General features: G+C 32.7%; 1 protein-coding gene and 1 long non-coding RNA gene across 43 annotated transcripts in view; both read left to right on the forward strand.

The window, feature by feature from the left end:
• Positions 1–16384, forward strand: part of LOC141380661 (uncharacterized) — a 155060-nt gene that overhangs the window by 23662 nt on the left and 115014 nt on the right. The window lies entirely within an intron of this gene.
• Positions 745–16384, forward strand: part of LOC147830970 (uncharacterized) — a 33079-nt gene continuing 17439 nt past the window's right edge. For 2 of the 41 annotated variants that reach the window (XM_087309379.1, XM_087309386.1), the window contains exons 1-13: positions 745–821; positions 1726–1846; positions 4722–4778; positions 4920–4971; positions 5780–6478; positions 7139–7189; positions 7772–7822; positions 8475–8525; positions 8963–9017; positions 13485–13535; positions 14048–14102; positions 14769–14823; positions 15954–16004. In XM_087309379.1, the coding sequence (XP_087165505.1) occupies positions 6356–6478; positions 7139–7189; positions 7772–7822; positions 8475–8525; positions 8963–9017; positions 13485–13535; positions 14048–14058 (393 nt within the window). In that variant the 5' untranslated portion in view covers positions 745–821; positions 1726–1846; positions 4722–4778; positions 4920–4971; positions 5780–6355 and the 3' untranslated portion in view covers positions 14059–14102; positions 14769–14823; positions 15954–16004. Of the gene's footprint in view, positions 822–1725; positions 1847–4721; positions 4779–4919; positions 4972–5779; positions 6479–7138; positions 7190–7771; positions 7823–8474; positions 8526–8962; positions 9018–9679; positions 10076–10356; positions 10446–11252; positions 11713–12301; positions 12357–13484; positions 13536–14047; positions 14103–14768; positions 14824–15953; positions 16005–16384 lie in introns of those variants that run through there. The other 39 variants (XM_087309381.1, XM_087309387.1, XM_087309385.1 and 36 more) reach the window with 37 other exon arrangements.

A 16384-nucleotide genomic window follows, 5' to 3' on the forward strand; every position in this document is an offset into this window, starting at 1 on the left:
AGAATGCGATAGCTGTAACCCATGTCTTGCATATGTCAGTGCATGGTGGTTTTTAAAGCACTGACTCCAGCTGCAGTCCTCTTTTTGTGAATCCACATTTTTGAATGGGTTTTGTTTCACAATGCACTGCAGAGTGCAATTATTCCTGTTACTTGTACACCTTTTACTAACATATATTTTCCTGTGTGCTTGGACAGAGAACCCTGTGGACAGCCAGCTTCTTTTGCAATGACCTTTTGTGTGTGTGTGTGTGTGTGTGTGTGTGTGTGTGTGTGTGTGTGTGTGTGTGTGTGTGTGTGTGTGTGTGTGTGTGTGTGTGTGTGTGTGTGTGTGTGTGTGTGTGTGTGTGTGTGTGTGTGTGTGTGTGTGTGTGTGTGTGTTGGCATATGTGGTTTATGGAACCAATTTTCAGGTTTACCCACCAGCATTATAAGACCATTTAGTTTATGAGACCATTTTTGGTGGTCTCATAAACTAAAAATTTAAGTTGATATTAAAAATGGTTTAAATGATGATTATTCATTACAATGACCTAAATGATAATTATAAGACTTGTTTCAAAAGTTCACATTGTTATTTGGTTATTATTACACTTGGTGTGCTTTTTATGACCTTTACAAATATGGTCTTGTAAACCATGATGTGTATGTGTGATCTTTGAACAGCGCCTCTGTAGGCGGAACTTGGTACTGCACTTCTATACACACTCGCGCCAAATCTTACACAATTTCGCGCCATACATTCAATCGCGGGAAAACGTCCCTCATGAAGACTGTGGACGTGACAGTCGCGCTTCAAGCAGTGAAACTCACATCAAACAAGTAAGTCATTTGTTTTTAATACTTTGTACATTATTTATTATTATATGTACTGTATTATTCCACTTGTTATTCAAAATAGCAAGTTTATTTATATATTTATATGCGGCGCGTACTGTTTTAGACAATAATAATTAGTGACTGGGAACAGAAGATGAGAACAAATAAACGTTAGAAATATGTGTTTGTAATGGTAGTATCAGACGTAAGTTAGTTCTTCAAAATCTGTATTTGCTATTAATAGCACGCGCTCGGCCTGTATCTGGCTCGGAAGCGCCGGTGTTGATTTAACCCAGAACCGGGCAGAGCTCACTCCTGCGCGGTAAACAATTCGCCGTCTGATTCCATGAGATGTAACGTTATAATAGATGCACTATGTAATTTGTGATTTTTTTTTCTACACATACTTTTATGTGAGAAGCAATGACCATTCGAATATGGTATAAATAACATGGTAACAAGGTATATTAAACATAAATATGACGTAGAAACTATTTACTAAACTTGAATTATTAAGCATGATTGAACAAAATGTTTGAATTTAGTAATGTAAATGTGTGGTTTTATTTTTTCTATTGTTTTTTTTTTTTTGATAAACTTGTGTTCAGTTAAACTGTACATTTGAATAAATGAACTTTTATTATGAAAAGAGGTTAACTAACCCTAGTTAAATAACTTTATTTGATCAAATTGTCAAAATAGTGCACTACTAACTTATATTTTGTTAAATGGTTTGAAATGTGATAACTGTATTATGATATTTGATAACTATATTACTATTTTGTTCTGTTTTGGTCTTCTTTAGAGAATTTTACACTACGTCACATATATTAATACTGCTTTGCATATGTGGTATTGTATTGATATTATAAACTGTGAAGTTTAACCTTATATAATATTTTAACAGTGAATGAATGGTGGTAAGAGTCAAAGCAGAGGATTAAATCCTTTGAAAGATGCTGCTCATCATGTGAGATTGGGGAAGGATAAAGACATGCTTAAGTGGAGGTACATCAGTGACATCAAAGGTACCAAAGTTTTGTACATGTTTTTTCTTACTGCAGGTAACCCCCAGTTAATGTTTCATTATAAGCATAGTGTATAAAATGTTAAGATGCAAAAAGGAGTTTAATTTAACACAAAAAATTAAGTCATGAATGTCATTATAAATGTCAACAAATAACATTTACATAATAATAATAATAAAAAAAGAAATGTCCTAATTGAAAACCACACTTTAAAATATTAATGTTTAATTTAAGAGTCTAAAAAATGCTAATATTAATGATTTCCATATTAGTGAAAAGTTAAAACTATTAAAGATTGTACACTATCCAGGGCCTGATTAACCAATGGTTAATAACACACATTGATGGAATAAGCCATTTACACAAATTTTGTTAGACAAGTGATGTCTGACCGACAGAGACAACATAACTAAATAGCGCCAGTGGTGTAACTTGTAATGCACATAGCAACATGTTTTGACGCGATTGATCATCAACTCGAGTTCTAATATACCGTCTGCTGAACTTATTCTTATTTTTTTTCTCCCCATTGCATATCAGATGGGAAATACATTTATTTTTAATAGGTAGGAAACATTTAAAAAAAAATTTAAATAATGCAAATGTTAAACAAAGTCACAAGTGCCTCGTGTGTTTTGATGATGTTTATCTTATTTCTCTAAATAGTTATTTTAAATATATATTAAAGTTATTTTCAAATGTTAGCAACATCTTAATAGAATTCATTTGTATTTATTTATTTGTGATGTTAGTCACTAGGGGTGTAACGGATCACTGTTGATCCGTGATCGATACGGATCACAACCCACGGTTCGGAATGCGCGTGACTCGTAGATTAATAACTTTTTTTGAACTTATAGGTTAATCCAACATTTATAACAATCGCAGAGAGATCGCCTCCCGTGTCATTCAAATTGCATGAATGAAAGCATTTTGGCTTCCCTGTAAAATATAATGATGACGTTGTGGGACCTACCTAAATGCTTTTGGCTATTAAGGTGTTTTTTTGTCACTGTTTGTTTAGCCTGCATTAATGCATTCATTATGGTAAGAATAAAATCACTGTTTAATGAAACAAGATGCTGGTGAAAGCAACTACATTGTGTAACCAACAGATGGCGACAAACAAACATCAAAATTATGTCATTGAATAGGTTTTCAAATATAATACACTTACAGTATAATGAAACATGAAGTTTTATGTGTTAATTGTTGAATCATTAATTGAAGATAAATATATGTTGTACAAGATTTCTATATATTTTGCATTATCAGCAACAGTAGCAAAGATCATATTTCATATTGAATACTTTTTTTTTTAGCTGGTTATTTTCTGATTTTTATTTTTTATTAAAATTACAGGTGCTATATTCTGTTTGTTAAAAGCAATGTTTTATGCAGTAACATTTTTGTATAAATGGAAAGCAAATTGTCTCCTCCCTTTTTTGCTGATCCAAAAAATGGTCCGATCCATAACTCAAAAAAACGTAGAGTGATCCGAACTGCAGATTTTGGATCCGTTACACCACTATTAGTCGCCCTTTCCCAAACCCTGGTTAGCCTGTTGATTATCATTTGCCACAACTAGCTCTACTTCACCCATATTCTCCTACCTCATGGCTCTGTTGAAGAGCATTTAATAGGTTGCACATGCCTTAATAAAGGTTGCCTCCCTCTCTTTAAAAACATTTTTTTAAGAAACTAGGCATTTCCTCTTAGCAAATAGTCAATATCATATATTATTATTATCATTGTATTTAAATTGTCAGAAAATGTCACCATGTATAAAAAGCATGCAGATTTTTTCCTTTCCTTCTTTCCTTTTTTTAACTAAACAGCATGCTCTAATTGGTGAAGTGCATGTAAGTTTTGAAATAACCTGCACTGAATTAAGCGGACTGTAGTGTAGTATTTGCCGTAGATCAAAATGAGTGAACAAGTGGATTTGGCAATCACAAGAGAAAAAGAGGAGAGGGTGCATCTTTATTGAGGCATGTTTCATGTATTCACTCCTTCAAACAGACCCATGATGAGGAGAATGAGGGTATAGAAGACGTTATGGTAATGTTATGTGCAAGCCAGCATTAACCAGGCGGAGGATGCTAATGGCAGTGCAGACTGGATTCATCGTTTGTCTGAGGGCATACTCGCATGCTTTTCCCCCCTTCCGTCTCCCCCTACGGCCTGCACTCACATTGCATTCGGGCCGGGGCACTCTTATGTCATCGAACATGTGCTGTTCAGTAAGAGCTCTCGCAAAGCACAGTGGAGAATAGTAATAAATACTTTTTAAAATATATATTTTAGTACTGCTTCAGTTAACTTGAACAAGTGTACTTATACTATCAATTTTCACAAATTTTATTAATAAATTTTAAATGCTTAAAAAATAAGTTAAATCTTTGTAGTCTATATATATATATATATATATATATATATATATATATATATATATATATATATAATTTATTTAAAAAATGTGGGCAATATATTATAGATTCGTTTTGAAAAAAATGTATTCTATTCTTATTTTTTTTTAATACAGACCTCTTGAGTTCTTAATCCGGGCCTGACACTATCAAATAGTAAAGTATTAGATAATTGTTTTGGGCCAGTTTCCTGTACAGTGTACTTTTTGTGCACTATTAAACCAACATAATGAATTTTTTCAATGATTTAGTTTCTTCTGTATCAGTTTTCACTGTTTGTCCAGAAGAGTTTGTGACGGATACTCTGTGGAGTCAGTGTTCATGTGTTGACAGAACTGTTTTTATTTGGCAGAGTTACAATTTTAATCTTGTATAAAAAAAGTACCTTGTGTTTAATTTTAAAACATTGTTCTGCACGATATCACAACATACAATTGTAATTTTAGAGTGTGTCATGTGGAGGAGTTGACCTTCTCTCCTGTAACAAACATGAAAAAGCAAAGGTAGGGTATATTGGATTTTATTTTAAAAATTGGCATATTTTGAACTGTATGTAGTATTAAATATAATGTTTAATAATGTCTGTTTAGCACACACTTGGGTTGTTTTAGCTTTATTTTCTGTGTTTTGATTATGTTTTTCAGTCTCTTCATGAGCCATTATCTTTGAATTCTGAATAGAGTGAGCTTCAAAGAGGTTTGTCTATATAATTGTCTTCTAAATGTTGATCTGAAGAGATATTTTCTTATTGTTCCGGTATCTGTGCAGTTATTTTTATATAATAATACATTTGATATGGGTGTAGTGATACATTATTATATTGAGAATCGCAATATAACAATTCAAAGTTTTCTCTTTAGATTAGCCTCTATTCACACGGTGAGTATTATGCGTAAGATTAAACGTTTACACAGTGGCAGTATAAACTACTGTTGTTAAATGATGAAAATAATGCAAGTTGAAATCTGATGATGACAAATGCCTGATTATACCAGTGAAAATGATCTATTTGCATGTGGACCATAAGAGAGTGCAAGCATACATCTAACACTTATCTTCAGAATTTTGAATTTGTATTCTGATGTCATCTCTGTCCTGTGCATTAAAGACCAATTTAAAGTTTAACATGCCAGATCTATGCAAAATTGAGCATTTTAACCATTACTAGGCCTACATATTATAATAATATTGTTTTTTACCACATTTGAGAAATAACAAATATTACTAATATTTAAAGCTTTTTTATAGCTTACAATATTGAGATATCAAGAGAAACAATGTCAAGTTTGCTGACCTAGCAATAGGCTATTGTTTTATTATCTGTGTGTTTGCTCATGGTTTATGGGGACCAAGTATGTCTACTGAATGTGACTTAGCAGTAGGCTATTGTTTTGTTAAATCTGTTTATTCATGGTTTATGAGGACATGGTTTGTTATGCGAGACTTATGCTTTCAGTAAGTGAATGTCATGTTTTCTTCATCTTTCTTTGCTTCTCTCTTTCAGCGCCTCCATGAGCCAGTTGCTTTGACAAACACAAACAGAGTTGTCTTCTACAGAGGTTTGTTAATTATTTTGTCATGCTAATTTGACACTCCTTAAAGGGATAGTTCATCCAAAAAGTGCAATTGTCTCATTATTTGATCACCCTTTACTTGTCTCAAACCTTTATTGGGATATTTCTTCTGTTAAAGACAAAAGAAGATACTTAGAAAAAATATGGAAACCTGTAACCATAGACTTCCATATTATTGGTGTTTTCTGTTGTGGAAGTCATTGATTGCAGGTTTTCTTCTTCCATCAAAATATCTTGTTTTTGTTGTTTAACAGAAGTATAAACCCTTAAAGGTTTGGAACACTTGAGGGTAAATTAATAGTGAGTAAATATAATTTTTTGTGTGAATCATCCCTTTAAGTGCTAAAATGACAGTTTCATATTTCTACTACATTCAACGTAGCAGTCCTGTGTGTTTAGTCATGGTTTATGAGGACCAAGTATGTCTATTTTATGTGAGTTAGCAGCAAGCTATTTTTTTATTAAATCTGTGTGTTTACTCATAGTTTATGAGGACATGATTGGTTATGCAAGACTTGAAGCTTTCAGTAAGTGAATCATGTTTTCTTCATCTTTCTTTGCTTCTCCCTTTCGGTACCTCCATGAGCCCGTCGCTTGGACAAACACAAACAGAGTTGTTTTCTACAGAGGTTTGTTAATTCTTTTGTCAAGCTATTTTGACACTCCTTAAAGGGATAGTTCACCCAAAAATGAACATTTACTCACTATTAATTTACCCTCAAGTGTTTCAAACCTTTATGGGTTTCTTTTTTTCTGTTTAATAAAACAAATGAGATACTTTGAAAAAAGATGGAAACATGTAACGATTGACTTACATAATAGAAAACACAAATAATATGAAAGTCAATTGTTACAGGTTTCCATCGTTTTTCAAAGTATCTTCTTTTGTGTTTAACAGAAAAAAGAAACCCATAAGGGTTTGGAACACTTGAGGGTAAATTAATAGTGAGTAAATGTTAATTTTTGTGTGAATCATCCCTTTAAGTGCTAAAATGACAGTTTCCTATCTCTGCTAAATGCAGTGTAGCAGTCCTGTGTGTTTAGTCATGGTTTATGAGGACCAAGTATGTCTATTAGATGTGACTTAGCAGTAGGATATTGTTTTAATAAATCTGTGTATTTACTCATGGTTTATGAGGACACAGTATGTGTAGGTTTACATGGTGCTACCAGTAGACTATTATAACATGTGTTTCTTCATGGTTTATGAGGGCATTTTTTGTTATGCGAGACTTCAAACAGTTAGTAAACAAATGTTACGTTTCTTTATCTTTGTTTCTCTCTTTCAGTACCTCTATGAGCTCGTCACTTTGACAAACACAGAGTTGTCTTCTACAGAGGTTTGTTAATTATTTTGTCAAACTATTTTGACACTTTTTAAAGGGATAGTTCTCCCAAAAAGTACAATTGTGTCATCATTTGCTCACCCTTTAATTGTCTCAAACCTTTTTGGGGTTATTTATTCTGTTAAAGACAAAAGAAAATACTTACAAATAACATGGAAGTGAATGATTACAGGTTTCCATCTTTTTTTGTTTTCTACCATGGAAGTCAATGATTGCAGATTTTCTTTCACCAAATGTCTTGTTTTTGTTTTTTATCAGAAGAAATAAACATGTAAAGGTTTGGAACCCTTGAGGGTAAATTGTTAATGAGTGAATGTTCATTTTTGGGTGAATCATCCCTTTAAGTGCTAAAATAACAGTTTCATATTTCTGCTAAATGCAGTGTAGCAGTCCTGTGTGTTTTGTCATGGTTTATGAGGACCAAGTATGTAGAATGCAATGTTAGCAGTAGACTATTGTTTTATAACGTGTGTGTTTCTTCATGGTTTATGAGGACATGATTGATTAAACGACACTTAAAGCTTTCAGTAAGCGAATCTCATGTTTTCTTCATCTTTCTTTACTTTTCTCTTTCAGCACCTCCATAAGCCAGTCGCTTTGGCAAACACAGAGTTGTCTTCTACAGAGGTTTGTTAATTCTTTTGTCAAGCTATTTTGATACTTCTTGAAAGGATAGTTTTACCTAAAATTGAACATTTACTCACTATTTGTTTACCCTCAAGTGTTCCAAACCTTTATGGTTTTCTTGTTTCTGTTTAACAAAACAAATAAGATACTTTGAAATAAGATAGAAACCTGTAACCATTGACTTCCATAGTAGTAAAAAACAAGTAATATAAAAGTCAATGGTTACAGGTTTCCATCGTTTTTCAAAGTATGTTTTGTTTTTAACAAAAGAAATAAACCCTTAAAGGTTTGGAACACTTGAGGGTAAATTAATAGTGAGTAAATGTTAATTTTTAGGTGAACCATCACTTTAAGTGCTAAAATGACAGTTTCCTATCTCTGCTAAATGCAGTGTAGCAGTCCTGTGTGTTTAGTCATGGTTTATGAGGACCAAGTATGTCTATTAGGTGTGACTTAGCAGTAGGTTGTTTTATTAAATCTGTGTATTTACTCATGGTTTATGAGGACACAGTATGTGTAGGTTGACATAGTGCTAGCAGTAGACAATTATAACGTGTGTTTCTTCGTGATTTATAAAGGCATGATTTGTTATGCGTGACTTAAAGTAATTTAACAATGTTAAAAAAATCTTATCTTTGCTTTTCTTTTTCAGTACCTCCCTGAGCCCGTCACTTTGACCAACACAGAGTTGTCTTCTACAGAGGTTTGTTTATTCTTTTGTCATGTTATTTTGACACTCCTTAAAGGGATAGTTCACCCAACAGTACAATTGTGTCCTCATTTGCCTACCCTTTACTTGTTTCTTTATTTGTTCTGTTAAAGACAAAACAAAATACTTTTAAAAAGATGTAAACCTGTAATTCAAAGTAAGTAAATGTTCATTTTTGGGTGAACCATCCCTTTAAGTGCTAAAATGACAGTTTCTTAATTAGACTAAATGCAGTGTAGCAGTCCTGTGTGTTTAGTCATGGTTTATGAGGACACAGTATGTGTAGGTTTACAATGTTAGCAGTAGACTATTGTTTTATAACGTGTGTGTTTCTTCATGGCTTATGAGGACATGATTGGTTTTGTGAGACTTAAAGCTTTCAGTAAGCGAATGTCATGTTTTCTTCATCTTTCTTTGCTTTTCTCTTTCAGTACCTCCATGAGCCAGTCACTTTGTCAAACACAAACAGAGCTGTCTTCTACAGAGGTTTGTTAATTCTTTTGTAATGCTATTTTGACACTTTTTAAAGGGATAGTTCACCCAAACAGTACAATTGTGTCATCATTTGCTCACCCTTTACTTGTTTTAAATCTTTATGGGTTTTTTTTTTTCTGTTAAACACAAAAGAAGATACTTTGAAAAAAGATGAAAACTTGTAACCATTGACTTCCATATTATTTGTGTTTTCTATTATGGAAGTCATTGATTGCAGGTTTTCTTATTCCATCATAATATCTTGTTTTTGTTGTTTATCAGAAGAAATAAGCACATAAAAGTTTGAAACACTTGAGGGTAAATTAATAGTGAGTAAATGTTCATTTTTGAGTGAACCATCACTTTAAATGCTAAAATTACAGTTTCCTTTTTCAGCTAAATGCAGTGTAGCAGTCCTGTGTGTTTAGTCATGGTTTATGAGGACACAGTATGTCTATTAGATGTGACTTAGCAGTAGGATGTTGTTTTATGAAAACTGCGTGTTTCTTCATGGTTTATGAGGACACAGTATGTGTAGTTTTACATAGTGCTAGCAGTAGACTATTAAACCGTGTGTTTCTTTATGGTTTATAAGGGCATGGTTTGTTATGCAAAACTTAAAACAATAAGTAAACGAATAGTAAATTTTCTTTATCTTTGCTTCTCTCTTTCAGTACCTTCATGAGTCCGTCACTTTGACAAACACAAACAGAGTTGTCTTCTACAGAGGTTTGTTAATTCTTTTGTAATGCTAATTTGACACTCCCTAAATGGATAGTTCACCCAAACGGTACAAATGTGTCATTATTTGCTTACATTTTACTTTGGGTTTTTTCTTCTGTTAAAGACAAAAGAAAGTACTTTAAAAAAAAGATGTAAACCTGTAACCATAGACTTCCATAATAGAAAACACAAATAATATGAAAGTCAATATTCATTGGTTTTCAAAGTATCTTTTGTGTTTAACAGAAGAAATAAACCCATAAAGGTTTGGAACACTTGAGGGTAAATTAATAGAGTAAATGTTAATTTTTGGATGAACATGGTTTATGAGGACACAGTATGTGTAGGTTTACATAGTGCTAGCAGTTGACTTATAATTTGTTTCTTCATGGTTTATAAGGGCATGGTTTGTTATGCGTGACTTAAAAAGTCCCTTCAAGTGCTAAAATTACAGTTTCCTATCTCTGCTAAATGCAGTGTAGCAGTCCTGCGTGTTTAGTCATGGTTTATAAGGACCAAGTATGTCTATTAGATGTGACTTAGCAGTAGACTATTGTTTTATTAAATCTGTGTATTTCTTCAGGGTTTATGAGGACATGATTGGTTATGCGAGACTTAAAGTTTTCAGTAGTTTTCTTCATCTTTCTTTGCTTCTCGCTTTTAGTACCTATATGAGCCCGTCACTTTGACAAACACAAAGACTTGTCTTCTACAGAGGTTTTTGTAATTGTTTTGTCAAGCTATTTTGGGACTTGAAACCAATCATGTCCTCATAAACCATGAAGAAACACACGTTATAAAACAACAGTCTACTGCTAACATTGTAAAACTACACATACTGTGTCCTCATAAACCATGAAGAAACACACAGATTTAATAAAACAATAGTCTACTGCTAAGTCACATCCAATAGACATACTTGGTCCTCATAAACCATGACTAAACACACAGGACTGCTACACTGCATTTAGCAGAAATAGGAAACTGTAATTTTAGCACTTAAAGGGATGATTCACCCAAAAATTTACATTTACTCACCATAAAGGGATGATTCACCCAAAAATTAACATTTACTCACCATTAATTTAGCCTCATGTGTTCCAAACCTTTATAGGTTTCTTTTTTTCTGTTTGACGAAACAAATAGATACTTTGAAAAAAGATGGAAACCTCTAACCATTAACTTTCATATTATTTGTTTTCTGTTATGGAAGTCATTGATTGCAGGTTTTCTTCTTCTATCAAAATATCTAGTTTGTTGTTTAACAGAAAAAATAAACACATAGAGGTTTGGAACACTTGAGGGTAAATTAATAGTGAGTAAATGTTCATTTTTGGGTGATCAATCTTTTTGAGTGTTAAAATGACAGTTTCCTATTTTTACTAAATGCAATTTAGCAGTCCTGTGTGTTTAGTCAGGGTTTATGAGGACCAAGTATGTCTATTGGATGCGAGTTAGCAACAGGCTATTGTTTTATTAAATCTGTGTGTTTACTCATGGTTTATTAGGACACAGTATGTGTAGGTTTACATAGTGCTAGCAGTTGACTTGTAATTTGTTTCTTCATGGTTTATAAGGGCATGGTTTGTTATGCGTGACTTAAAAAGTCCCTTCAAGTGCTAAAATTACAGTTTCCTATTTCTGCTAAATGCAGTGTAGCAGTCCTGTGTGTTTAGTCATGGTTTACGAGGACCAAGTATGTCTATTGAATGTGACTTAGCAGTAGGCTATTGTTTTATTAAATCTGTGTGTTTCTTCATGGTTTATGAGGACACAGTATGTGTAGGTTTACAATGTTACCAGTAGACTTATTTTATAACGTTTGTGTTTCTTCATGGTTTATGAGGACATGATTGGTTTTGTGAGACTTAAAGCTTTCAGTAAGCGAATGTCATGTTTCCTTCATCTTTCTTTACTTCTCTCTTTCAGCACCTCCATAAGCCAGTCACTTTGTCAAACACAAACAGAGTTGTCTTCTACAGAGGTTTGTTAATTATTTTGTCAAGCTATTTTGACACTCCTAAAAGCGCTAGTTCACCCAAACAGTACAATTTTGTCATAATTTGCTCACCCTTTACTTGTTCCAAACCTTTATAGGTTTAATTCTTCTGTTAAAGACAAAATAAAATACTTTAAAAAAGATGGAAACCTGTAACCATTAACTTCCATATCATTTGTGTTTTCTATTGTGGAAGTCAATGATTGCAGGGTTTCTTCTTCAATCAAAATATCTTGTTTTGTTTTTTATCAGAAGAAATAAACCCTTAAAGGTTTGGAACACTTGAGGGTAAATTCATAGTAAGGAAATGTTCATTTTTGGGTGAACCATCACTTTAAGTGCTAAAATGACAGTTTCCTATTTTTACTAAATGCAGTTTAGCAGTCCTGTGTGTTTAGTCATGGTTTATGAGGACCAAGTATGTCTATTGGATGTGACTTAACAGCAGGCTATTTTTTTATTAATTCTGTGTGTTTCTTCATGGTTTATAAGGACATTATTGGTTTGCGAGACATAAAGCTTTCATTAAGCCAATGACATGTCTTCTTAATCTTTCTGTGCTTCTTTTTTTCAGTATCTCAATGAGCTCGTCACTTTGACAAACACAAACAGAGGTGTCTTCTACAGAGGTTTGTTAATTCTTTTGTCAAGCTATTTTGACAGTCGTTAAAGGGATAGTTCACCAAAAAATGACAATTGTTTCATCATTTGCTCATCTTTTACTTGTTTTAAACCTTATGGGTTTAATTCTTCTGTTAAAGACAAAAGAAAATACTTAAAAAAAAGATGGAAACCTGTTACCATAGACTTCCATAATCGAAAATACCAATAATGTGAAAGTCAATGGTTACAGGTTTTTATCAGTTTTCAAAGTATCTTTTGTGTTTAACAGAAGAAATAAACCCATAAAAGTTTGGTACACTTGAGGGTAAATTAATAGTGAGTAAATTTTCATTTTTGGGTGAACCATCACTTTAAGTGCAAAAATGACAGTTTCCTACTTTTACTAAATGCAGGTTAGCAGTCCTGTGTGTTTAGTCATGGTTTATGAGGACCAAGTATGTCTATTGGATGTGACTTAGCACTAGGTTGTTGTTTTATTAAATCTGTGTCTTTCTTCATGGTATATGAGGACACAGTATGTGTAGGTTTACAATGGTTTACATAGTGCTAGCAGTAGACTATAGATTATAACATGTTTCTTCATGGTTTATGAGGGCATAGTAAAGGGATAGTTCACCCAAAAGTACAATTGTGTCATCATTTGCTCACCCTTTAGTTGTTTTAAATATTTATGGGTTTATTTTGTCTGTTAAACACAAAATAAGATGGAAACCTGTAACCATTGACTTCCATATTTTTTGTGTTTTCTATTATGGAAGTCAATGATTGCAGGTTTTCTTCTTCCATCAAAATACCTTGTTTTGTTGTTTATCAGAAGAAATAAACCCATAAAGGGTTGGAATGCTTTGGGGTATATTAATAGTAAGTACATTTTCATTTTTGGATGAACCATCCTTTTAAGTGCTAAAATAACAGTTTCCTATTTCTGCTAAATGCAGTGTAGCAGTCCTGTGTGTTTAGTCATGGTTTATGAGGACCAAGTATGTCTATTGGATGTGACTTAGCAGTAGACTATTGTTTTATTAAATCTGTGTGTTTCTTCATGGTTTATGAGGGCATAGTTTGTAATGCAAAAAATAAAACAGTTAGTAAACGAATGTAAAATTTTCTTTATCTTTGCTTCTCTCTTTTAGTACCCCAATTAGCTAAATGCTTCGACAAACACAGAGTTGTCTTCTACAGAGGTTTGTTAATTCTTTTGTCAAGCTATTTTGACACTCCTTAAAGGGATAGTTCACCCAAAAATGACAATTGTGTCATCATTTGCTCACCCTTTACTTGTTCCAAACGTTTATAGGTTTAATTATTTTGTTAAAGACAAAATGAAATACTTAAAAAAAGATGAAAACCTGTAACCATTGACTTTCATATTATTTGTGTTTTCTATTGTGGAAGTCAATGATTGCAGATTTTCTTCTTCCATCAAAATATCTTGTTTTTTTTTGTTTATCAGAAGAAATAAACACATAAAAGTTTGGAACACTGAAGGGTAAATTCATAGTAAGTAAATGTTAATTTTTGGGTGAACAACCCCTTTAAGTGCTAAAAGGACAGTTTCTTATTTCTACTAAATGCAGTGTAGCAGTCCTGTGTGTTTTGTGTTGGTTTATGAGGACATGATTGGTTTTGCGAGACTTAAAGCTTTCAGTAAGCCAATGACATGTCTTCTTAAACTTTCTGTGCTTTTTTCTTTCAGTATCCCAATGAGCTCGTCACTTTGACAAACACAAACAGAGGTGTCTTCTACAGAGGTTTGTTAATTCTTTTGTCAAGCTTTTTTGACACTCGTTAAAGGGATAGTACACCCAAAAATGGCAATTGTGTCATAATTTGCTCATCCTTTACTTGTTTTAAACCTTATGGGTTTAATTCTTCTGTTAAAGACAAAAGAAAATACTTTTAAAAAAAAGATGTAAACCTGTAACCATTGACTTCCATAATAGAAAAAACAAATAATATGAAAGTCAATGGTTACAGGTTTTCATCGGTTTTCAAAGTATCTTTTGTGTTTAACAGAAGAAATAAACCCATAAAGGTTTGGAACACTTGAGGGTAAACTAATAGTGAGTAAATGTTCATTTTTGGATGAATCATCCCTTTAAGTGCTAAAATTACAGTTTCCTATTTTAGCTAAATACAATGTAGCAGTCCTATGTGTTTAGTCATTGTTTACGAGGACCAAGTATGTCTATTGGATGAGACTTAGCAGTAGACTATTGTTTTATTAAATCTGTGTGTTTCTTCATGGTTTATGAGGACACAGTATTTGTAGGTTTACAATGTTAGCAGTAGACTGTTGTTTTATAAATTGTGTGTTTCTTCATGGTTTATGAGGACATGATTGGTTTTGCAAGACTTAAAGCTTTCAGTAAGCGAATGTCATGTTTTCTTCATCTTTCTTTACTTCTCTCCTTCAGCACCTCCATAAGCCAGTCACTTTGTCAAACACAAACAGAGTTGTCTTCTACAGAGGTTTGTTAATTCTTTTGTAATGCTATTTTGACACTCCTTAAAGGGATAGTTCACCCAAACAGTACAATTTTGTCATAATTTGCTCACCCTTTACTTGTTCCAAACCTTTATAGGTTTAATTCTTCTGTTAAAGACAAAATAAAGCACTTAAAAAATGGAAACCTGTAACCATTGACTTCCATATCATTTGTGTTTTCTATTGTGGAAGTCAATGATTGCAGTTTTTTTTCTACCATCAAAATATCTTGTTTTTGTTGTTTATCAGAAGAAATAAACCCTTAAAGGTTTGGAACACTTGAGGGTAAATTCATAGTAAGTAAATGTTCATTTTTAGGTGAACCATCACTTTAAGTGCTAAAATGACAGTTTCCTATTTTTACTAAATGCAGTTTAGCAGTCCTGTGTGTTTAGTCATGGTTTATGAGGACCAAGTATGTCTATTGGATGTGACTTAGCAGTAGGTTGTTATTTTATTAAATCTGTGTGTTTCTTCATGGTATATGAGGACACAGTATGTGTAGGTTTACATAGTGCTAGCAGTAGACTATTATAACATGTTTCTTCATGGTTTATGAGGGCATAGTAAAGGGATAGTTCACCCAAAAGTACAATTGTGTCATCATTTGCTCACCATTTGCTTGTTTTAAATCTTTATGGGTTTATTTTTTCTGTTAAACACAAAAGAAGATACTTTGAAAAAAAGTGGAAACCTGTAACCATTGACTTCCATATTTTTGTGTTTTCTATTATGGAAGTCATTGATTGCAGGTTTTCTTCTTCCATCAAAATACCTTGTTTTGTTGTTTATCAGAAGAAATAAACCTATAAAGGGTTGGAATGCTTTGGGGTATATTAATAGTAAGTACATTTTCATGTTTGGATGAACCATGCTTTTAAGTGCTAAAATAACAGTTTCCTATTTCTGCTAAATGCAGTGTAGCAGTCCTGTGTGTTTAGTCATGGTTTATGAGGACCAAGTATGTCTATTGGATGTGACTTAGCAGTAGACTATTGTTTTATTAAATCTGTGTGTTTCTTCATGGTTTATGAGGGCATAGTTTGTAATGCAAAACCTAAAACAGTTAGTAAACGAATGTAAAATTTTCTTTATCTTTGCTTCTCTCTTTCAGTACCCCAATGAGCTAAATGCTTCGACAAACACAGAGTTGTCTTCTACAGAGGTTTGTTAATTCTTTTGTCAAGCTGTTTTGACACTCCTTAAAGGGATAGTTCACCCAAAAATGACAATTATGTCATCGTTTGCTCACCCTTTACTTGTTCCAAACGTTTAAAGGTTTAATTATTTTCTTTAAAGACAAAATAAAATGCTTTAAAAAAGATGGAAACCTGTAACCATTAACTTTCATATATTGTTTTTTTCTATTGTGGAAGTCAATAATTGCAGATTTTTTTCTTCCATCAAAATATCTCGTTTTTGTTTTTTATCAGAATTAATAAACCCTTAAAGGTTTGGAACACTTGAGGGTAAATTCATAGTAAGTAAATGTTCATTTTTGGGTGAACCATCACTTTAAGTGCTAAAATGACAGTTTCCTATTTT

The sequence above is a fragment of the Danio rerio genome, chromosome 24 (assembly GCF_052040795.2).
Source record: "Danio rerio strain M-AB ecotype USA chromosome 24, GRCz13ab, whole genome shotgun sequence".
Lineage (NCBI taxonomy): Eukaryota > Metazoa > Chordata > Actinopteri > Cypriniformes > Danionidae > Danio > Danio rerio.